This window comes from Pleurodeles waltl, chromosome 9, assembly GCF_031143425.1.
Source record: "Pleurodeles waltl isolate 20211129_DDA chromosome 9, aPleWal1.hap1.20221129, whole genome shotgun sequence".
NCBI classification, from domain to species: Eukaryota; Metazoa; Chordata; class Amphibia; order Caudata; family Salamandridae; genus Pleurodeles; species Pleurodeles waltl.
In genome coordinates, this window is record NC_090448.1 from 420,047,447 (window position 1) to 420,064,752 (window position 17,306).

General features: G+C 48.5%; 1 protein-coding gene across 3 annotated transcripts in view; it reads right to left on the reverse strand.

Moving 5' to 3' along the window:
* SPTBN4 (spectrin beta, non-erythrocytic 4) overlaps window positions 1-17,306 on the reverse strand; it is a 1,652,494-nt gene that overhangs the window by 922,529 nt on the left and 712,659 nt on the right. For all 3 annotated transcript variants that reach the window (XM_069207217.1, XM_069207216.1, XM_069207218.1), the window contains one exon: window positions 14,182-14,406. In XM_069207217.1, coding sequence (XP_069063318.1) covers window positions 14,182-14,406 — 225 coding nt within the window. The remainder of the gene's footprint in view (window positions 1-14,181; window positions 14,407-17,306) is intronic.

Below are 17,306 nucleotides of genomic sequence, written 5' to 3' on the forward strand. Positions count from 1 at the left end.
AACATCCACTACCTCAGGCGGGAGAGAGAAGGAACTCAGGTTGCCCCGTTCAATCTCCAGGCATGTAGGTGCAAACTCTGGAGGTTGGGGTGTAAAACCTGCCCCTGCGACTGCGAGAGGAGGTCTGCCCTGAGAGGGAGACGGAGCGGAGGGCACATTGAGAGTTGGAGAAGGTCGGAGTACCATACCCTCCTTGGCCAATCCGGAGCTATTAGGATGACTAGAGCCCGGTCCTGGCGAATCTTCCTCAATACTCGAGGAATCAAGGGTATGGGAGGAAACGCGTAAAGCAACTGGCCGCACCAGGTTATTTGAAACGCGTCCCCCAACGCTCCCTGCATCGGATACTGGAGACTGCAGAATAACGGACAATGCGCGTTCTCTCGAGTGGCAAACAGATCTACCCGAGGAAACCCCCACCTCTGGAAGATTAAACGGACTTGATCTGGATGGAGACGCCACTCGTGGTCTGCCGAGAATTGGCGACTGAGACTGTCCGCACGCACGTTTAAGACTCCGGCCAGATGGTTTGCTATCAAGCAAATCTGATGGTCCTTTGTCCAGGACCATAGTCGAAGAGCTTCTCTGCAGAGAAGGTACGACCCTACTCCTCCCTGCTTGTTTATGTACCACATCGTGGTAGTATTGTCCGTTAGAACCTGTACCGACTGACCACGAAGGGAAGGGAGGAAGGCCTTGAGAGCCAGACGTACAGCCTGTAACTCTAACAGATTGATGTGAAACATCTGTTCCTCTGGAGACCAAAGGCCTTTGATCTCCAGATCCCCCAGATGAGCTCCCCACCCTAGAGTGGAAGCATCCGTTATGACTGTGGCCACTGGTGGCGACTGCTCGAACGGCTTTCCTTGTGAAAGATTGTTGCTTGCAATCCACCACTTCAAATCCACAGCAGCATCTCTGGAGATCTTGACAGTACTCTCTAGATCCCCTTTGTGTTGAGACCACTGCCTTCGGAGGCACCACTGAAGAGCCCTCATGTGCCAGCGAGCATGCGTGACCAACAGAATGCAGGAGGCAAACAGACCGAGCAGACGAAGGACCTTGAGGACTGGAACTATCACTCCATTTCGAAACATTGGAACCAAATCCTGAATATCTTGAATCCGCTGAGGCGGAGGAAAGGCCCGACCCAATGTTGTATCCAGTACTGCCCCTATGAACAGGAGGCGCTGAGAGGGCTATAGGTGAGATTTGGGCTCGTTCACTGAAAAACCCAGGTCGAACAACAACTGGGTTGTTGACTGCAGATGATGCGACACAAGCTCCGGGGACTTGGCTTTGATCAACCAGTCGTCCAAGTAAGGGAATACTGCTATCCCCTTCCTTCTGAGTTCTGCCGCAACCACCGACATCACCTTCGTGAAGGTGATGGTGCTGAAGTAAGACCAAACGGAAGGACCGCAAACTGATAGTGCTGCGATCCCACCACAAACCGGAGATACTTCCTGTGTGACTTGAGTATCGGGATATGAAAGTAAGCATCCTGCAAGTCGACAGACACCATCCAGTCTTCCTTGTTCAACGCCAAAAGCACCTGTGCTAGGGTCAGCATCTTGAACTTTTCCTGCTTGAGGAACCAATTCAAGATCCTCAGGTCCAGGATTGGTCTCAAATGACCATCCTTCTTGGGAATCAGGAAATACCTTAAGTAACATCCTCGACCCCTTTCCTGCTCTGGGACCAACTCCACCGCGCCCTTTGAAAGGAGGGCTTGTACCTCCTGTTCTAGCAACAGGAGGTGTTCTTCTGAACAATAAGAAGGGCGGGGCGGGATGAGGGGCGGGAACTCCCGAAAGGGAAGGGTGTAGCCTTTTCCCACAATACTGAGAACCCAAGTGTCCGTTGTAACAGTCTTCCATTTGGCGAGAAAATGCTGTAATCTTCCCCCTACAGGAGAGGAGTGAGTGGGGAATGGTGGAAGCCTAAGGCTGCTTCCCCTGCTGCACCCCGCCAGTCCTCTGGTGCGGACCCTACCTCTCCCTCTAAAAGATCTATAGGGATGGGAAGAGGCAGGTTGCTGATATCTTCCCCGAAAGGAAGAGGAGGAAGAGCCACGCCCAAATCCACGAAACCTCCTGAAAAATCTGGAAGAGGCCGTGGAAGAAGGAGCTTGGAGCCCTAACGACTTAGCCGTGGCCCTGCTCTCCTTAAAACGTTCCAAGGCCGAATCAGCCTTGGCTCCAAACAGTTTGTCCCCATCAAACGGGAGATCCAACAATGTGGACTGTACATCCGCAGAAAAGCCCGAGTTACGGAGCCAGGCCTGCCTCCTTGCCACCACAGTTGTGCCCATTGCTCTGGCCACCGAGTCGGTCGTATCCAGTCCAGTCTGGATAATCTGGGTCGCAGCAGCCTGGGCATTTGAAACAACGTCCAAAAGACCCTGGGGAAGCTCTGTAAATGATGAGGAAATGTCATCCATCAGAGCATGAATATACCTCCCCAGGATACAGGTTGCGTTGGTGGCCTTCAACGCCAGACTGCAGGACGAAAAAATCTTCTTGGACTGCGCCTCCAGTTTCTTTGAATCTCTGTCCCCAGGCACCGTCGGGAAAGAACCAGGCGCTGACTTGGATGAACAGGAGGCCTGCACCACCAAGCTCTCCGGCGTAGGGTGCCTAGACAGAAAACCAGGATCAGTAGGAGCCGCCCGATACCTCCTGGCCACGGCCCTGTGAACTGCTGGGGAAGAGGCCGGCCTCTTCCACACCTCTAACACCGGATCCAGCAGAGCGTCATTAAATGGCAAAAGAGGCTCTGCCGCAGCTGAGGCCGGATGTAGCACCTCTGTTAGAAGGTTTTGTTTTGCCTCCATCACCGGCAAAGGCAGGTCCAAAAAACTAGCTGCCTTCCGTACCACTGCGTGAAAGGAAGCAGCCTCCTCAGTATATTCTCCCGGGGACGAAAGATCCCACTCAGGGGAAGTGTCCAGCCCACTGGCCGACTCCAGACCACGCAGCCCATCACCCGAGTCCTCTAGCTCTCCTTCTTCCAGGGCTCGTTGGTACTCCTGCTCTTCTAATACACGGAGAGCACGTCTCCTCGAATGAAGCCGTTGCTCAATATGCGGAGTCGACAATGCCTCCGCCGAAGATCGGCGCCGATCTTCAGAAGCCACCGACGCCGCGTCCGGCGCCACAGGTAACTTCGGCGCCGACGAAAGAGCAGTCGAAGCAGATGGACCCACCGGAGTCACAGGCCGAAATCCCGACGTCGACGGGATGGAAATCCCCGGGGCCAATCCCTCTGAAGCCACCGGAGCCGACACCGGCGCCGAGCCCACGTTCCCAAAAGGGAGAAAGGGCATAAAGGGTGCCGGCCGAAGAGGCGCAGGATCACCCAATGAAAAGGCCAAAGGCCCAGCCGGAGCACCCCCTGGAGCCATCTGTTGGAAGATGGCATACATCGCATTCAAGAATGCGGAACTATCGGTTCCAGGGGTGGGAAAAGCCGGATACTGGGGTGCCTGTCTCGGAGGCGACCCCGACGCCGGCCTCGACGTCTGCGACGCCGGAGATAACACCTGAGGCTCCAATACCTCAATCACCGACGCCTGTCCAGGTGAAGTCGGAGACGCCGGAGAGGGCAACGGCGTCGAAGGATGAGGCGTAACCGTGGGACTGATCTCCCATGTCCTTCGGCGCCGATCCGAAGACCTGGAACGAGTCTCCTTGCTTGAATGACGCCGAGATTCTCTACGGCGCCGGGAGTCTCGATGACGCCGATGTCTTGGCGAAGAAGACTTCTTGTGCTGCTTCTCTTTTTTCGATTTCGCCATAAACAGCTTCGCCTCACGTTCCTTGAGGGCCTTTGGATTCATGTGCTGGCATGAATCACAAGTCGAGACGTCGTGGTCGGAGCTCAAACACCAAAGGCAGTCGGAATGAGGATCCGTCACTGACATCTTGCCTCCACACTCACGACAAGGCTTGAATCCAGACTTTCTCTGTGACATTATTACCACAGCGAAAGACTACGCAGCAAAAATACACTGTAACCACAAAAGTAACAGTTGCTCCCTCGAAGATAACCGTTTCGAATGCACGGAAAAAAGGGAACTGACGTCGGCACGTCGTCGAGGACCTCTTATTGCCTGTATGACGTCAGATGGCGTCGCGTGGGCTAGAGTGACGCCCTCGTCGACGTGCAGAGACTAGGAAGAAGATTTCCGTCGAATGCTGGCGCCATGGGAGAATTCATTAGGTGAGGAATCCACAGGTAGTTGTATCCATCAGAAATTGTAGTCTCTGTTGTCTGTCCTGTGACAGGTATGCTTTGTCTTGTTCAGTATCTAGAATTGCTCCTAGAAATAGAATTTGCGTTGCTGGAACAGTGGAGAATTTTTGGTGGTTGACTGTCAGACCCAGATGTCTGAAGAGTTCTAGGCAGGCTGAGGTGGTCTCCGTTTTCTGTGCTGCTGATGGCGCCTTGATCAACCAGTCATCGAGATATGGAAATATCTGGTGTCCTGAGATTCTCAATGTGGCAACTACAGGGGCTAGGCATTTTGTGAATATACGTGGTGCAGACTTGAGGCCAAACAGAAGAACTTTGAATTGGTAGTGAGTGTTGGCTATTGTAAATCTGGGGAATTTGAGGTGTTTGTGGGTGGATAGGGATAGGGATATGAAAGTACTCATCTTGATGATCCAGGGTGGTCATAAAATCATTGTGATTGAAGAGTTTGAGAACATCTGAAAGAGTGATCATATGTAACTATTGTTTCTTTAGGAATTTTTTCAGTTTCCTTAAATCAAATATGGGCCTCCATTCCCTTGAATTCTTCTTGATTAGGAAAAAAAACGGGAATAGAAACCTTTCGCCAACTCTGATGCAGAAACTCTTTCTATTGTTCCCTTCTCTAGCATGATGTGTGCTTCTTGACATAGTAAGTGAAGATGAGGTGGGTGCGCAGTTAATGGTGGAGGTGTTGGTAGTTGCTGGATGAACTCCAGAGTATGCCCATGGATAACCAGGTCTAGAACCCACTTGTCTGATGTTATGCTTCGCCAATGATGATGGTAGTTGGAGATATTCGCACCCAGGTTGAATTTGGGAGAGGTGGGACTCAACACTCGATCTGTTGGAGTCCATCCCGTGAGAGACCTGCTTTCTTCGAGGACCTTGCCTGTGATAAGCAGTCGGAGGTGGTTGTCTATATGTCTTCCTCTGGGAATAGGGTCTGTATTGCTGGTAAGGTTGTTGGAACTTTTGATAACTACCTCTTTAGAAGGATATGCCTCTTCCTCTAGTTCCTCTAAGGGAGCTTTCCTGAATTGAAAGGTTCCTAATGACTGGGCTGTTCTGTGCCCGCTTTTATTATTTGTAGTGCTTCATCAATGTGCTTTCCAAACAGTGCTTGTCTGTCGAAGGCCATGTCAAGTATCTTTGTCTAGACTTCTGGCATGTACTTTTTAACCAACCTTGCCTTCTTAAGAACGCGGACCCTGCTAGCTGTCAGAAACCAGTCAACACTATGGGGGTGATTTTAACCTTGGCGGACGGCGGAGGCCGTCCGCCAAGGTACCGCCGTGAAATGACCGCACCGCGGTCAAAAGACCGCGGCGGCCATTTAAACATTTCCGCTGGGCCGGCGGGCGCTCTCCGAAAGAGCGCCCGCCGGCCCAGCAGAAATGCCCCTGCAACGAGGACGCCGGCTCAGAATTGAGCCGGCGTAGTTGCAGGGGTGCGACGGGTGCAGTTGCACCCGTCGCGTATTTCAGTGTCTGCAAAGCAGACACTGAAATACTTTGCGGGGCCCTCTTACGGGGGCCCCTGCAGTGCCCATGCCATTGGCATGGGCACTGCAGGGGCCCCCAGGGGCCCCGCGGCACCCCCTACCGCCATCCTGTTCATGGCGGGTTTCCCGCCATGAACAGGATGGCGGTAGGGGGTGTCTGAATCCCCATGGCGGCGGAGCGCGCTCCGCCGCCATGGAGGATTCAATGGGACAGCGGTTGAACCGCCGCGGTCAGAATGCCCTCGGGAGCACCGCCAGCCTGTTGGCGGTGCTCCCGTGGTCGGTGACCCTGGCGGTCACCGGCCGCCAGGGTCAGAATGACCCCCTATATCCATAGTGCAATCTATGATATTTGAGGATGTTCTCTCTCCTTCTTGCAATCATTTTCTTGCTTCTGGTCTTTTTTCATCCGGAATGAGATCTATAAAGTCTCTAATCTCTGACCATATTTGCCGAGCACAACACGCAGGAATAGCTAGAGCGTTAGCTGCTCTTACAGTAACTGCAGACATTGTGGTGCACCTTCTCCCTATGTTGTCTAGTCGTCTGCCTTTCTAATCTGGGGATGTTGATATGGGTGTTGATGGATTCTTGGAGCCGCACTGTGCTGCTTGAATGAATACCGAATCTGCTTTCGGGTGACCCACCAAACAGGCTGGTGCATCATCAGGGGCCTTATATTTATTTTCTATTTTTGGCAATATCGGGGGCACTATAGCTGGATTTTCCATGATTTTCACACCTTTTAGCCATATGTAATCAATTATGGATGTCGATCTTACTGATTTTCTTTGAGGCTCCTTAAAATCATATAGAGAGCAGTCTCACTGGCATAGGGAGATGAATTCTCTCTGCTGCTCTTTCCATTATCGAATGAAATCCACCAATAACCTCTAGCGGAGAATCTATTTGGTAGTAAGGTGGTGGCGATGGCATGGGTAATAGGTACTTATCCCACTCATTGTGAGACCTAGGCCCTCATTATGACTTCGGTGGTCTTTTTCAAAGACCCCCAAAACCGCTGCAGCCAGCAGACCGCCAGTGCTGGCGGTCTGCTGACCGCCATATTTGGAGTCATTGGAGGACTTCTCCCCATTTATGGGCTGAAGTTCGACTCCTGAAGAGGGGGTTGCATTGCCAGCACCGCCATGGCAGCAAGACTCCGCCTGCCGTATTACGATCAGTAATATGGCTTGGCAGAGTTTTGCATGCGTGGTGGTGCTGGCGGTGCAAAACCGCCAGGACCCATCCCCTCCTGGACGAACTCCCCAAAGGAGTAGGTTAGTGATCCTCCGAAGGGGGGGTATGGGATAGTGTTGGGTGCATGTGTGTGGTGTGTGCATGCATGTGTGCAAATGTGGGTGCATGTGGGCAAGTCTGCGAGTGAGTGGGGATGCATGTGTGCAAGTGTGCATATGCGAAGGGGGAGTGTGTGAATGTATGCGTGCATGGAGGGGGTGGGGGTGTGAATGATTGTGGATGGGGAGGTGGGGGGTGTTTGCGGGTGCGTGTGTGCATGTGTTTGTGTGAGTGAACGGGGAGAGCGGGTGAGTGTATGAATGCAGTGCAGGGGGAGGGAGGTGTGAATGTTAGCGGAGGGGGTGCAAATGTGTGAGTGGGGGTGTGCGTATGTCAGCGTGAGTGCAAGTGTGGGTGTTTGGATGGATGTGTATGGTTGGGGGGTGTTTGTAAGTGTGTGGACGGGTGGAGGGGGTTCATGGAGGTGTGGGGACATGTGTGCATGTTTGTGCCGGCGACAGAAATGGGGATTCCTGTCGCTGGGTGTGTTACCGCCAGGGTTTTCGTGGCAGGTTGACCGCCACGGAAAGCCTGGCGGTCTGCAGCCTCGTAATCTGGCCTGCAGTCAGAGGCCTGCCGCCGGGCTGGAGGTACTCACCGCAGGCTGCGTCGGACCAGGTAGCGTTCTGGAGGTTTAGCTTCTGCCAAACCACACAACTTGTAATGTGGCTGTATTTACCACCGGCTCTGCGGCGGTAAGTCCGCCACAGTGAGACTGGCGGTCTGATGACCACCAGCCTTGTAATGAGGGCCCTAGTGTCCTGAATTTCTTCTTCTTCCTGATCACCACTAGATGAAGAAGGATTTTCTCTAGGAGGGACAGCAATGTTGGACACTGGTGAAATTCTTGGTGTAATAAGCGGAGGAAGATATTCTGGCCGTCGTCGGTTGCATCGTCAACAGTGGTGCTGACATCGACAAAGATTTTTTTCTTTAAGGGTGTCATCATCGGTAATGCTTGCGACGTCACTGGGGCCATTGTCAAGGAGATCCTCTTCGACGGGATAGGCACTAATACAAACGTCGACTGTGTCGTCACCGTTGTTTTCGTCAACGATGCCATAGTATATGTCATTGTGCTTGTTCTCGTCATCGTCGCCGTAATTCCCAACTGTGGCTTCGTAATTAATGGTTCTGAGGCTGGATTCGAAGGTAAGAGTTTTTCTAGATGGAGTAGAAGGATAAGATCTACTTTGACTAGCCTCATTTCTTTGTTTTTCATGCTTTTTAGATGTGCCCTGGTAGTATTGTGATGAAAGTTTTTTAAGGCTTTTTTTTTTTTTAGCTTTTTCAGGTTGTTCCTCAGAGACTATTTTTTTCTTTGAAGTTTTCTTTTGAGGGATTGTAGAAGAGTTGGAGTCTTCCTCTGAGGAAAGAGACATAGATGGCTGAGATCTTTGTAGCCATAGTATTAGTCTGCCCTCGCGGTCTTTGAGGGTTTTAGATGAAAATTTGCAGCAAATTGTACAGTCCTTCACTTTATGAGGAGGATGAAGGCAGTAAATACAATCCTCGTGAGGATCATCAACATGAAGCCTCTTTTTTCCACAAGTAGAGCAGGATCTAAATAATCCTTTTTCAGGGGTATCCGCCATCTCTGAAGGGAATAGGTGAAATACCTGAAGTAGGAAGAAAACTGGGCAGAGCCCAGGGAGACTCTCTCATACGATGTGTGTAGAAAATCTGAGGGAAACAGCCTCTCTTGGGAGTGTTCTAGAGGGTGCTGATGCCTGATTAGTCAGAAGTCAATGTAGTCCTTTTTTTAATAAAAAGACATGGATATGTTATAAAAACAGACTATTCATTACCTCTAGGGCCTATGGTAATGAGGTGTACTGCTAAGTTAATGTACTTTGGGACTCCCACTTTGATGACGGAGATGAATCAAGCAAGTGAATCTATGAAAGATCCAATACTGGAGAACAACAATTGCTCATCACAGGAAATGATGTCCCTACAGGAGACCGGAGACATCAAAATCACCAGAAGTGAAAGACAAAGCATGTCTACCGCCTTCATAGTATCACTATATATGGGCATCTTCCGAAGGAAGAGAGGTATACAGTAAAAGGGAATATCCTCTTATGAATTATGGAACCTTAATAAAGATGAAGAAGGGTACAACCACCCCAGAGGGGTAGAAATATGATGACATCCTGAAGAATAGAGTGAAAGGAATAGACCAGGGAAACCGAACCATGATGTCCACGCAACATGCGTAACACCTGACATCCAGTGTAAATTGGAAGATAGGCATTGACCGAGAGGAACAACACATGGCGGCATCTTAGGAATTAACATATAAAAAATTGGGGACCGTGAAATGTGTGTGGCCCCTTGTCTAAAAGGGTCCTACAGCAGCCAGGGTACAGGACCTGACTTATAAGCGAGAAGGAAATAATACACATCTTCTTGCAATGAAGGAGCAGTGTAAAGGCAGCAACACCAACAGCACAAAGGAAGAATGCCATGTAGCATGACTCATACAGGTAAAAGAAAGAATGGGCCCACTTGCAGCCTCGGTGCCTATGATGCCTGCAGCAAGAATAGCACGCTAAAAAATTGCAAAGACGCACAGATGTAGAATAGTAGAAGCACTTGCCCTTTGCTCCAATAGAACAGGAAGAACTGTTAATGAGAAGAGGAACACTAGAAATAGAAGCATAAGAGATGCTTCAATAGAAAAGCAAGAAGAATAATACACCATAATACAACACTTGTGCAAACGATATGCCATACATAACAGATCCCAAGAAGATGTAATGACCAGCTCCCTATAAGGGATACAAAGAGTACAACAGGATAATTAGTAATGCCTATGAAGCACACAGAGGATGCTCTATACAGAACAGGTTATGTAGCTTTAGGGTAACTATCTCTTGTGCATGAAGCCCATCTTCAGAGAAAAAGAAAAAACCCTGTTGTTACAGGTGCTAAACCCACTTACGGTCTCAAGAATATGTGCCGCTCAGACAGCAACAACAAAAAGCTGTCAGCAACAGCCATTAGAAAAAATAGGAACACCTGCAAAGGCAGAACATTGTACCAGGTGGCACCAAAGGTGAAAGAGCTCAGGCCATAACGAAAAAAGTTAGTCAAAGCTGGGCTGGACAGGAACTATAGGACTCCACTCTGGGTTAGGTCCATAAGAATAGACATGTTTACGAATCTTTGCCACTCAGACTGTCCCGAAAGAGTTGCAATGCAGAATCGACATGAGTACCGAACAAGCAAGTGCAATTGAAAGGCATTTCATCCAAAGTGAATCAGACAGTGTCTGAAAAACCAGAGAGACATAGCTAGGCAAGCTGGTGCAGTGCTAAGGAGTAAGCCACTGCACTGCCAGCTGAGCCCGTGGTATCCATATCACACCTTATGACAAATTGTGCAGCCTCTCGCCCATTTTGAAGTGTCTGGGCGAGTTCGCTCCAGTTCTCCTCTGGGAGCGAAGGGAGCAGGTGCACCACTGAATCCCACAATGCAAGGGAAAGATGACCCAGAATACAAGAGGTGTTGATCGACCGCAGGGCCGAGATGGTTGAGAAGAAACTACTTCGTCCACAATATTCCAGACATCGTGACTCTCTGTCCGGAGGAACACTAACGAGACGCTGAAGTCAGAAAAGGCAGTTCAGCCTGCACCACAAAAAGTCTAGGAATCATGTCCTGTATAAGAAAGGCCAGGTCTCCAAAGGCGGGCCAGTGTCTATGGGCTACTGATCTTTCCACAGGGGCCACCGTGGAGGGTTTAGTCCAGGTCTCAAATAAAATGTCACAGTGTGTCTCACTATAGGGGAGCACAGGCTCTATTCCCGTCTGACACTGGTGAAGCACTGTTAACAAGGGGTCAGTGGTGACCTCCACAGAGGGGAGCTGCAATTCTAGGACCACAGCTGCCCTCTGCAAAGGAGGAGCGTGTGTCCATCGCAAGGCTGAGGAGGGGAAGGAGGTCTGAAGCCAGCGAGGACTCAAACCTTCCAGCCTCACTCTACTCCGTCAGCCAACTACCCTCCAAAGGAGGCTGTACAGTCTTGTCCACAGGGTTGCTAAACCCCAGTCCCAATCCCTCACCCCCAAAAGTCAGGAAAAACAGAGAGGGATTGATGAGAAGGGGGAGGAAAGGTAGCCATATCTATAGGCACCACCAACAATGGGGCGATGTTGCTTAGGTGTCGGATAGGGTAATCGGTTCGGCGTCGACCGGCACCACCAACTGATGGAACTCCGGCGTCACAAGTGGGAACCCCAAAGGGCTGTGCACCAGGCCTGGAATAGATCCGAGTGTGGATCCAGAGGGCCTAATTTATGCCTATGGTGAACCCACCAGCGTGGAGTCAGGTAAGAAACCTATCACCTCCTTGAAAATAGGAAGCCCGCCAGAGGGAGGTAGGTGGCTGAAGATGGAATGAAGGGAGTTGTAATGATCCCACATCTTGGTCAGAGTCACATCGGCTCCCAGGAAAGAAGGAAGGTGCGGGCTGGACTCATTGCGCCGACTCCTCAATTAGGGATTGAAAGGGAGTGACTGAAATGTCGGACTTACCTACCCTATGCAGATGCCGAAACCTCGCCTGCGGCTCTTCACAGTCTGCTCCTTCGAGGGACGATCACGGAAAAGGCTCTTGGAACAAACTGTGACCGCTCCCTGGACATGGAGCGAGAATGGCAATAGTGCGAAGCCTCCGCAATACACGTCGCCAAGATCTTCATATGGCGTCTGGCAACGCCTTGAGTCATCGTGTTCCTCGGAGTCGTGGTGTTCCCCAAAGCACCACATGCAAACAGTATGAGGGTCCGTGGCCGATATCTGCTTGCCACAGGAACCCCAAGATTATATAGAAAAAGGACACACTGTTCCCTCGACAAAAGCACATTTTTGTCAAGATAAGCCAAAGGCCTGAGGCAACTAAATCCACAGTGTAGCGTGGAAAAGAAGGAACTGATGACATCAGCGCCTCGGAGAGGGGATTATACGGACTCTGTGGATGTCACATCTGGTGGACGATGTCGCTATGGAGTCGCAAGATTCCCTCTTCCGACCCGCAGAGGTACTGCTGGGAAAAATGTCCAGATCCAGTCTGGTGTCTGGTAGAGAATTGCAAGGTAAGGAATCTGAGGCTACATGTCTCTACCAGATTTATCTCTTTCTATCACGACTATGTAAAGGTAAAATGTCAGGTTTGTATATAGTGCTTAGTACTGTGACACAGCCCTTTTCTCATAGCTCTTAATTTTAGCAGATTAGGCACTGGCATACCTGAAGAGAAGGGTAGTTGTTCAGTACTAGCGCATTATATATTTAGAGACAACAATATACACGCTACATTGATGTCATTTAGAGGTCACCAGGGGTCATAGCTGCAACCGCTTGCTTGCGGACTGCAAACCCTGACACTGCCTTTGCAACCCTGACTTCAGAAGTAGCATAATCTGTGCCAAGAAGACAAGTGTGACTTCGCCCTACTTGTTTACAGTTCATTTTTAATTACGCTAATAGTAGTAAATAAGTGAATATTATTCACTATTAGTGTAAAAACTGCAGCATCAGGTAAGTTATAAAAACATTTAAATGTATGTTGTGCGTGCTTGTGGGCAAGAGTGTGTTTGTGTGAGAGGCGGAGTGTTTTTGTGCAAGTGTGTGTGTATGTGAGTATGTGTGTGTGAGTGAAAGTGGCAGTTACTGTTAGGAGTGGCAATAAGTGAGGTTAATTGTCAGTGCGTGAGTATGATTGAGTCAAGGTGTAGGAAAATGATGGAGTGAAGGTAACAGTGAGTGCAAGTCAATGTGAATGAGTAGCTGTTAGTTATTCAGTGTAGAATATGTGACACTGTGTGAGTGTACGACTGAGTGCAAGAGATTGAGAATTAATCAGTATAAGTGGTGACAATGGTTGAGTAAGAGTGGGTAGGTGGGAAACTGACAATGAGTAGGACTTGTGAACGTAAATTTGAATTAGTGAGTCTGCATTTGGCCCTTTCAAAATACTGGTGCTGGCATACTGGGGCAATATTAACAGACATAGACTTGGAATATTAAAGATTATTATTGATATATAGGAAATGCATGGCAAAAGGCTGGCACTGGCATGCTGGAGGTAAATCATGCTATATGACACCTATGGATGTTTGTGCTAGCAATAAAGAGACGATTCTTGGCATAAAGGAAGACAGCTGTGACATACAGGAGGACAAGCATGAACAAATGCTAGCCCTATCATATATGAGATACATTTTGACATAAGGTTCATCGAAGATACATAGATAACATTAATAGCAAAATTCGAGGACTGTCGTATTATATGTAATTGTTGGCATAAGAAGGCAACTATGGCTTACAGGGAGTACCCATGACAAAATGCTGGCCCTGGCCCAATGGGGGTTGTTTTTGGCATATGGGGGCGCCCATAACAATTTCTGAAAAAAGGAGCCTTGAATTCTGGCACCCAGGCTCATGGTCTACAAAGCATTCTGACCACAGGGGACTGATGATTAAAAGTCTGGTCTAATGCTTAGTTGTGCATATCAGGCCAGAAAGACGGCTTAGCAATCCTGAGACATCATTAGCCCATTCCGCCAAGCCCCTCATATTGCAAGCTTGTGGACACATCTGTCTGCCTTTAATACCTATAGGCTTTGACAATAGAGTGTTTTATATGTCAATTTGTGAAAGCTGCTTTAACGTAGCCTCAGTTATAGTTTCCCTATGATCTTGTCTAATTTTCTATATATAAAGTTTTTTCTTACTGGAAATGCTGCCAATTATGTTGCATGACTGCAACCAAAGCCATGAAATTTAGATAAAGTACTTACAGTCATTAAATTTAAATTAATATTAGAAATGTAGGAGAGGAGGTGCCATAAGCTGGCAATGTGGTTAGGCTTCAAATACAACACTCATGGACCAGACTGAGATAAAGTCCATGTTTCTCACTTTGAGGCAGTAACTCGTAATTGTCTCTACATTGTCTACTGAGCAAAATACACCTTGTTGGTAGCCATTACTCTGATAGATACCATCTTTCTCCATGCCCCACCATTTGTTTAGGGAATACTTACCACTGAGAACCGTTTCATCAGTTGAAGGTCAAAGAACAGCAAAAAAAACTAGTGGTCTTACTCACAATCTCATCTTCCAGATCATGGCTGATTTGATGGACCTCCTTAGAAGCCAGCAGGATTCGCCTCCTCTCCTTCAGTGGCTCGATAAGGCGCACAATGCGGGTCCCCACAACATTCTGCTTATCATTCACCAGCTCCTTGCTGGAGGTATCCAGTGGAAGGGATGAAATTTGGGCCTGCAACTCCCCCACCTCCTTGTACCACTCCTCCATCTGGGATTCCATTGCCTATATGAACAAAGTTGAGGATATCAGGACTAGAGTCAAAGGTAACTAGGTTTTGCAGAGACAAGTAGCTAAGACATTTTGAGTGAAATATGCTCCTTTGCTCCTGCTGTAGCTCAATAACTTGCGAACATGCTTCAGTGGTCCCTCTGTAATTTCAAGGCCACAGTTTCAAGCCACAAGGGGCTAACACACTTTGATGAAATAAGTGGCACTAAGTTATGTCATAAAGTAAATATTTTTTGAAATTAAAGACAGGTGATGTTACATTAATGCGGACAGCACATAGGGGTTGGTAGGTAGATCTTCACTGTCCAGGTCCTTTAGCAAATCCCCAGCACCTCCATTTCGGTCTTTACCTACATTATGGTTGTATGTTACAGACGTATTTGTTTAGTAATGGGGGTTTAGAAGATCAGAGAAGCTCAGGATATACATATGAAAGTTCTTTAAAATCAGAAAGAAAATTCCAAAAGACTTTAGCAAGGTCAACGTGTTTATGTCGAGCATGCAAAAAGGCTGAAAATCTATACCTACCATAAGCATTCAAGCATCTATGTGAAGTTGTGCTTACAATCTGAGATGTGAGACGTTAGCATAAAACTTCTTCAGTTCTCGCAATAACCAAGTCCAAAATGAAAATGTACAACGCTTGTCGGCTCATTACAGTAACATAAGGAGCAAGTTACTTACCTTTGGTAACAAATTATCTGGTAGAGACTCGATCTAGCTGTAGATTCCTTACCTTAGAATTTCCTGGCATCAGCTTCGAATCCGGCATTTTTATGCTGAGCAGTACCCTGGCGTCGTTCGGATCCGTGGGCGTCATCCGGCTCTGCATGGCGTCGTCAGCGTCGTTGGAGCCATCTATGATGTCACGGTTGTCTATATAGACGCCACCTCGGAGCGTGTATGTCAGTTCTTTTCCCACAACATTTCACACCAGAAGCGCAGTCATGGAAGAACCAACAGTATTTAGTTTAGCTTTTTCACTTGATTGTTTGAAGAAAAATGCATGCCTTTAAGAAAGGCACAAAGACACAAAACATATATATATATATATATATATACATATATATATATATATATATATATATATATATATCCACAGAGCGGGGAGGCTTGGGTGGGTGTAAGGAATCTGCAGCTAGATAGAGTCTCTACCAGATAATTAGTTACTGAAGGTAAGTCACTTGTTCATTTGATAGAGACTTCTAGCTGCAGATTCCTTATCTTAGAATAGATACCCAAGCTATAATTCCTGGCGGTGGGTCTTGAGGATGTATTCTATACCAGGAAGTCTTGCAGGACTGAGCGGGCAAAATGCCCCTCCCTTCTCACTCGGCTATCCAGGCAGTAGTGTCTAGCAAACATGTGCAAGGAAGTCCACGTTGCCGCTTGGCAGATGTCAAGCACTGGCACAACACGAACTAACGCAGTGGTAGCAGCTTTCCCTCTGGTAGAGTGAGCCCTCAAGCCCTCTGGAGGCTGCTTCTTGGCCAAAGCGTAGCAGATCTTTATACAGAGAACGACCCAGCGTGAAATGGACCGTTTCTGTACTGCCTGCCCCTTCTTTGCACCAACGTACCCCACAAAGAGTTGGTCGTCCACCCGGAACTCTTTTGTGCGGTCAAGGTAGAACGATAACACTCTTTTTGGGTCCAGCCGATGGAGAGGCTTCTCTTCCTTAGAGGAATGCGGTGAAGCAAAGAAGGTGGGCAGGGTGATACTTTGACCGAGATGGAAAGGGGTCACCACCTTAGGGAGAAAAGAGGCACAAGTTCTTAATACTACCTTGTCAAGATATATTGTGAGATACAGCGGTTTTGATGATAAAGCCTGCAGCTCACTCACTCTCCTGGCAGAGGTAATTGCCACCAAAAAGGCTGTTTTAATAGTGAGCAGCAGGAGAGGACAGTTATGTAAGGGCTCAAAAGAAGCACACATTAAGAAAGTGAGAATAAGATTAAGATCCCACTGGGGCATGACAAAAGGCACAGGTGGAAACAAATGCACATGCCCTTTCAAAAATGTTTGTACTATAGGAGACTTAAACAAAGATGGTTGATCGGGCAAGCGTAGAAAAGCCGATAAGGCAGAGAGATAGCCCTTAAGAGTCCCTTAACGAGGAACCCTATTGGTCAAGAGATAAAATAAACAAAAAGATATTAGATAGAGAAGAAGAAAGAGGATCAATAGACCTCTCTGTACAATATGAAACAAAACATTTCCATCGACAGGTGTAAATCGACTTAGTAGAGGCACGCCTGGCTGCCAAAATGACATCACAGACTTCGGAAGGGAGGTCATAAACCATCAACTGTCGCCGCTCAACCTCCACGCATGAAGCCGCAAAGTTGACAGGTTTGGGTGAATAACCTTCCCCTGCTGCTGCGACAGAAGATCCTCCCAAAGAGGCAACCTGATTGGAGGACTGATGCTCATTTTCAGAAGCTCTGGATAATAGACTCTCCGTTCCCAATCTGGAGCCACTAGGATTACTTGGGCCTGATCGTTCTTAATTTTCTTGAGAACTCTGGGCAGAAGTGGTATGGGAAGGCATACAGGAGGCCTGAACTCCACTCACAACAAAAAGCATCGCCTAGCGATAGCCCCCTTGGAAACTCCAACGTGCAATACTACTGACATTGCGCGTTCTCTACGGAGGTGAATAGATCCAACCAAGGCTCTCCCCACTGCTAAAAGAGTCCTTGCACCACCTCCGGAAGGAGATACCATTCGTTATCCGCTAAGCATTTTCGGCTGAGCTCGTCCGCCCTGGCGTTCAGAGAACCTGCCAGGTATTGAACCACCAGGGTTATGCCCTGCTGTTCCAGCTACGACAAGAGATGCAGTGCCTCTTGACAAAGGGTCCACGACCGCACACTGCCCTGCTTGTTGCA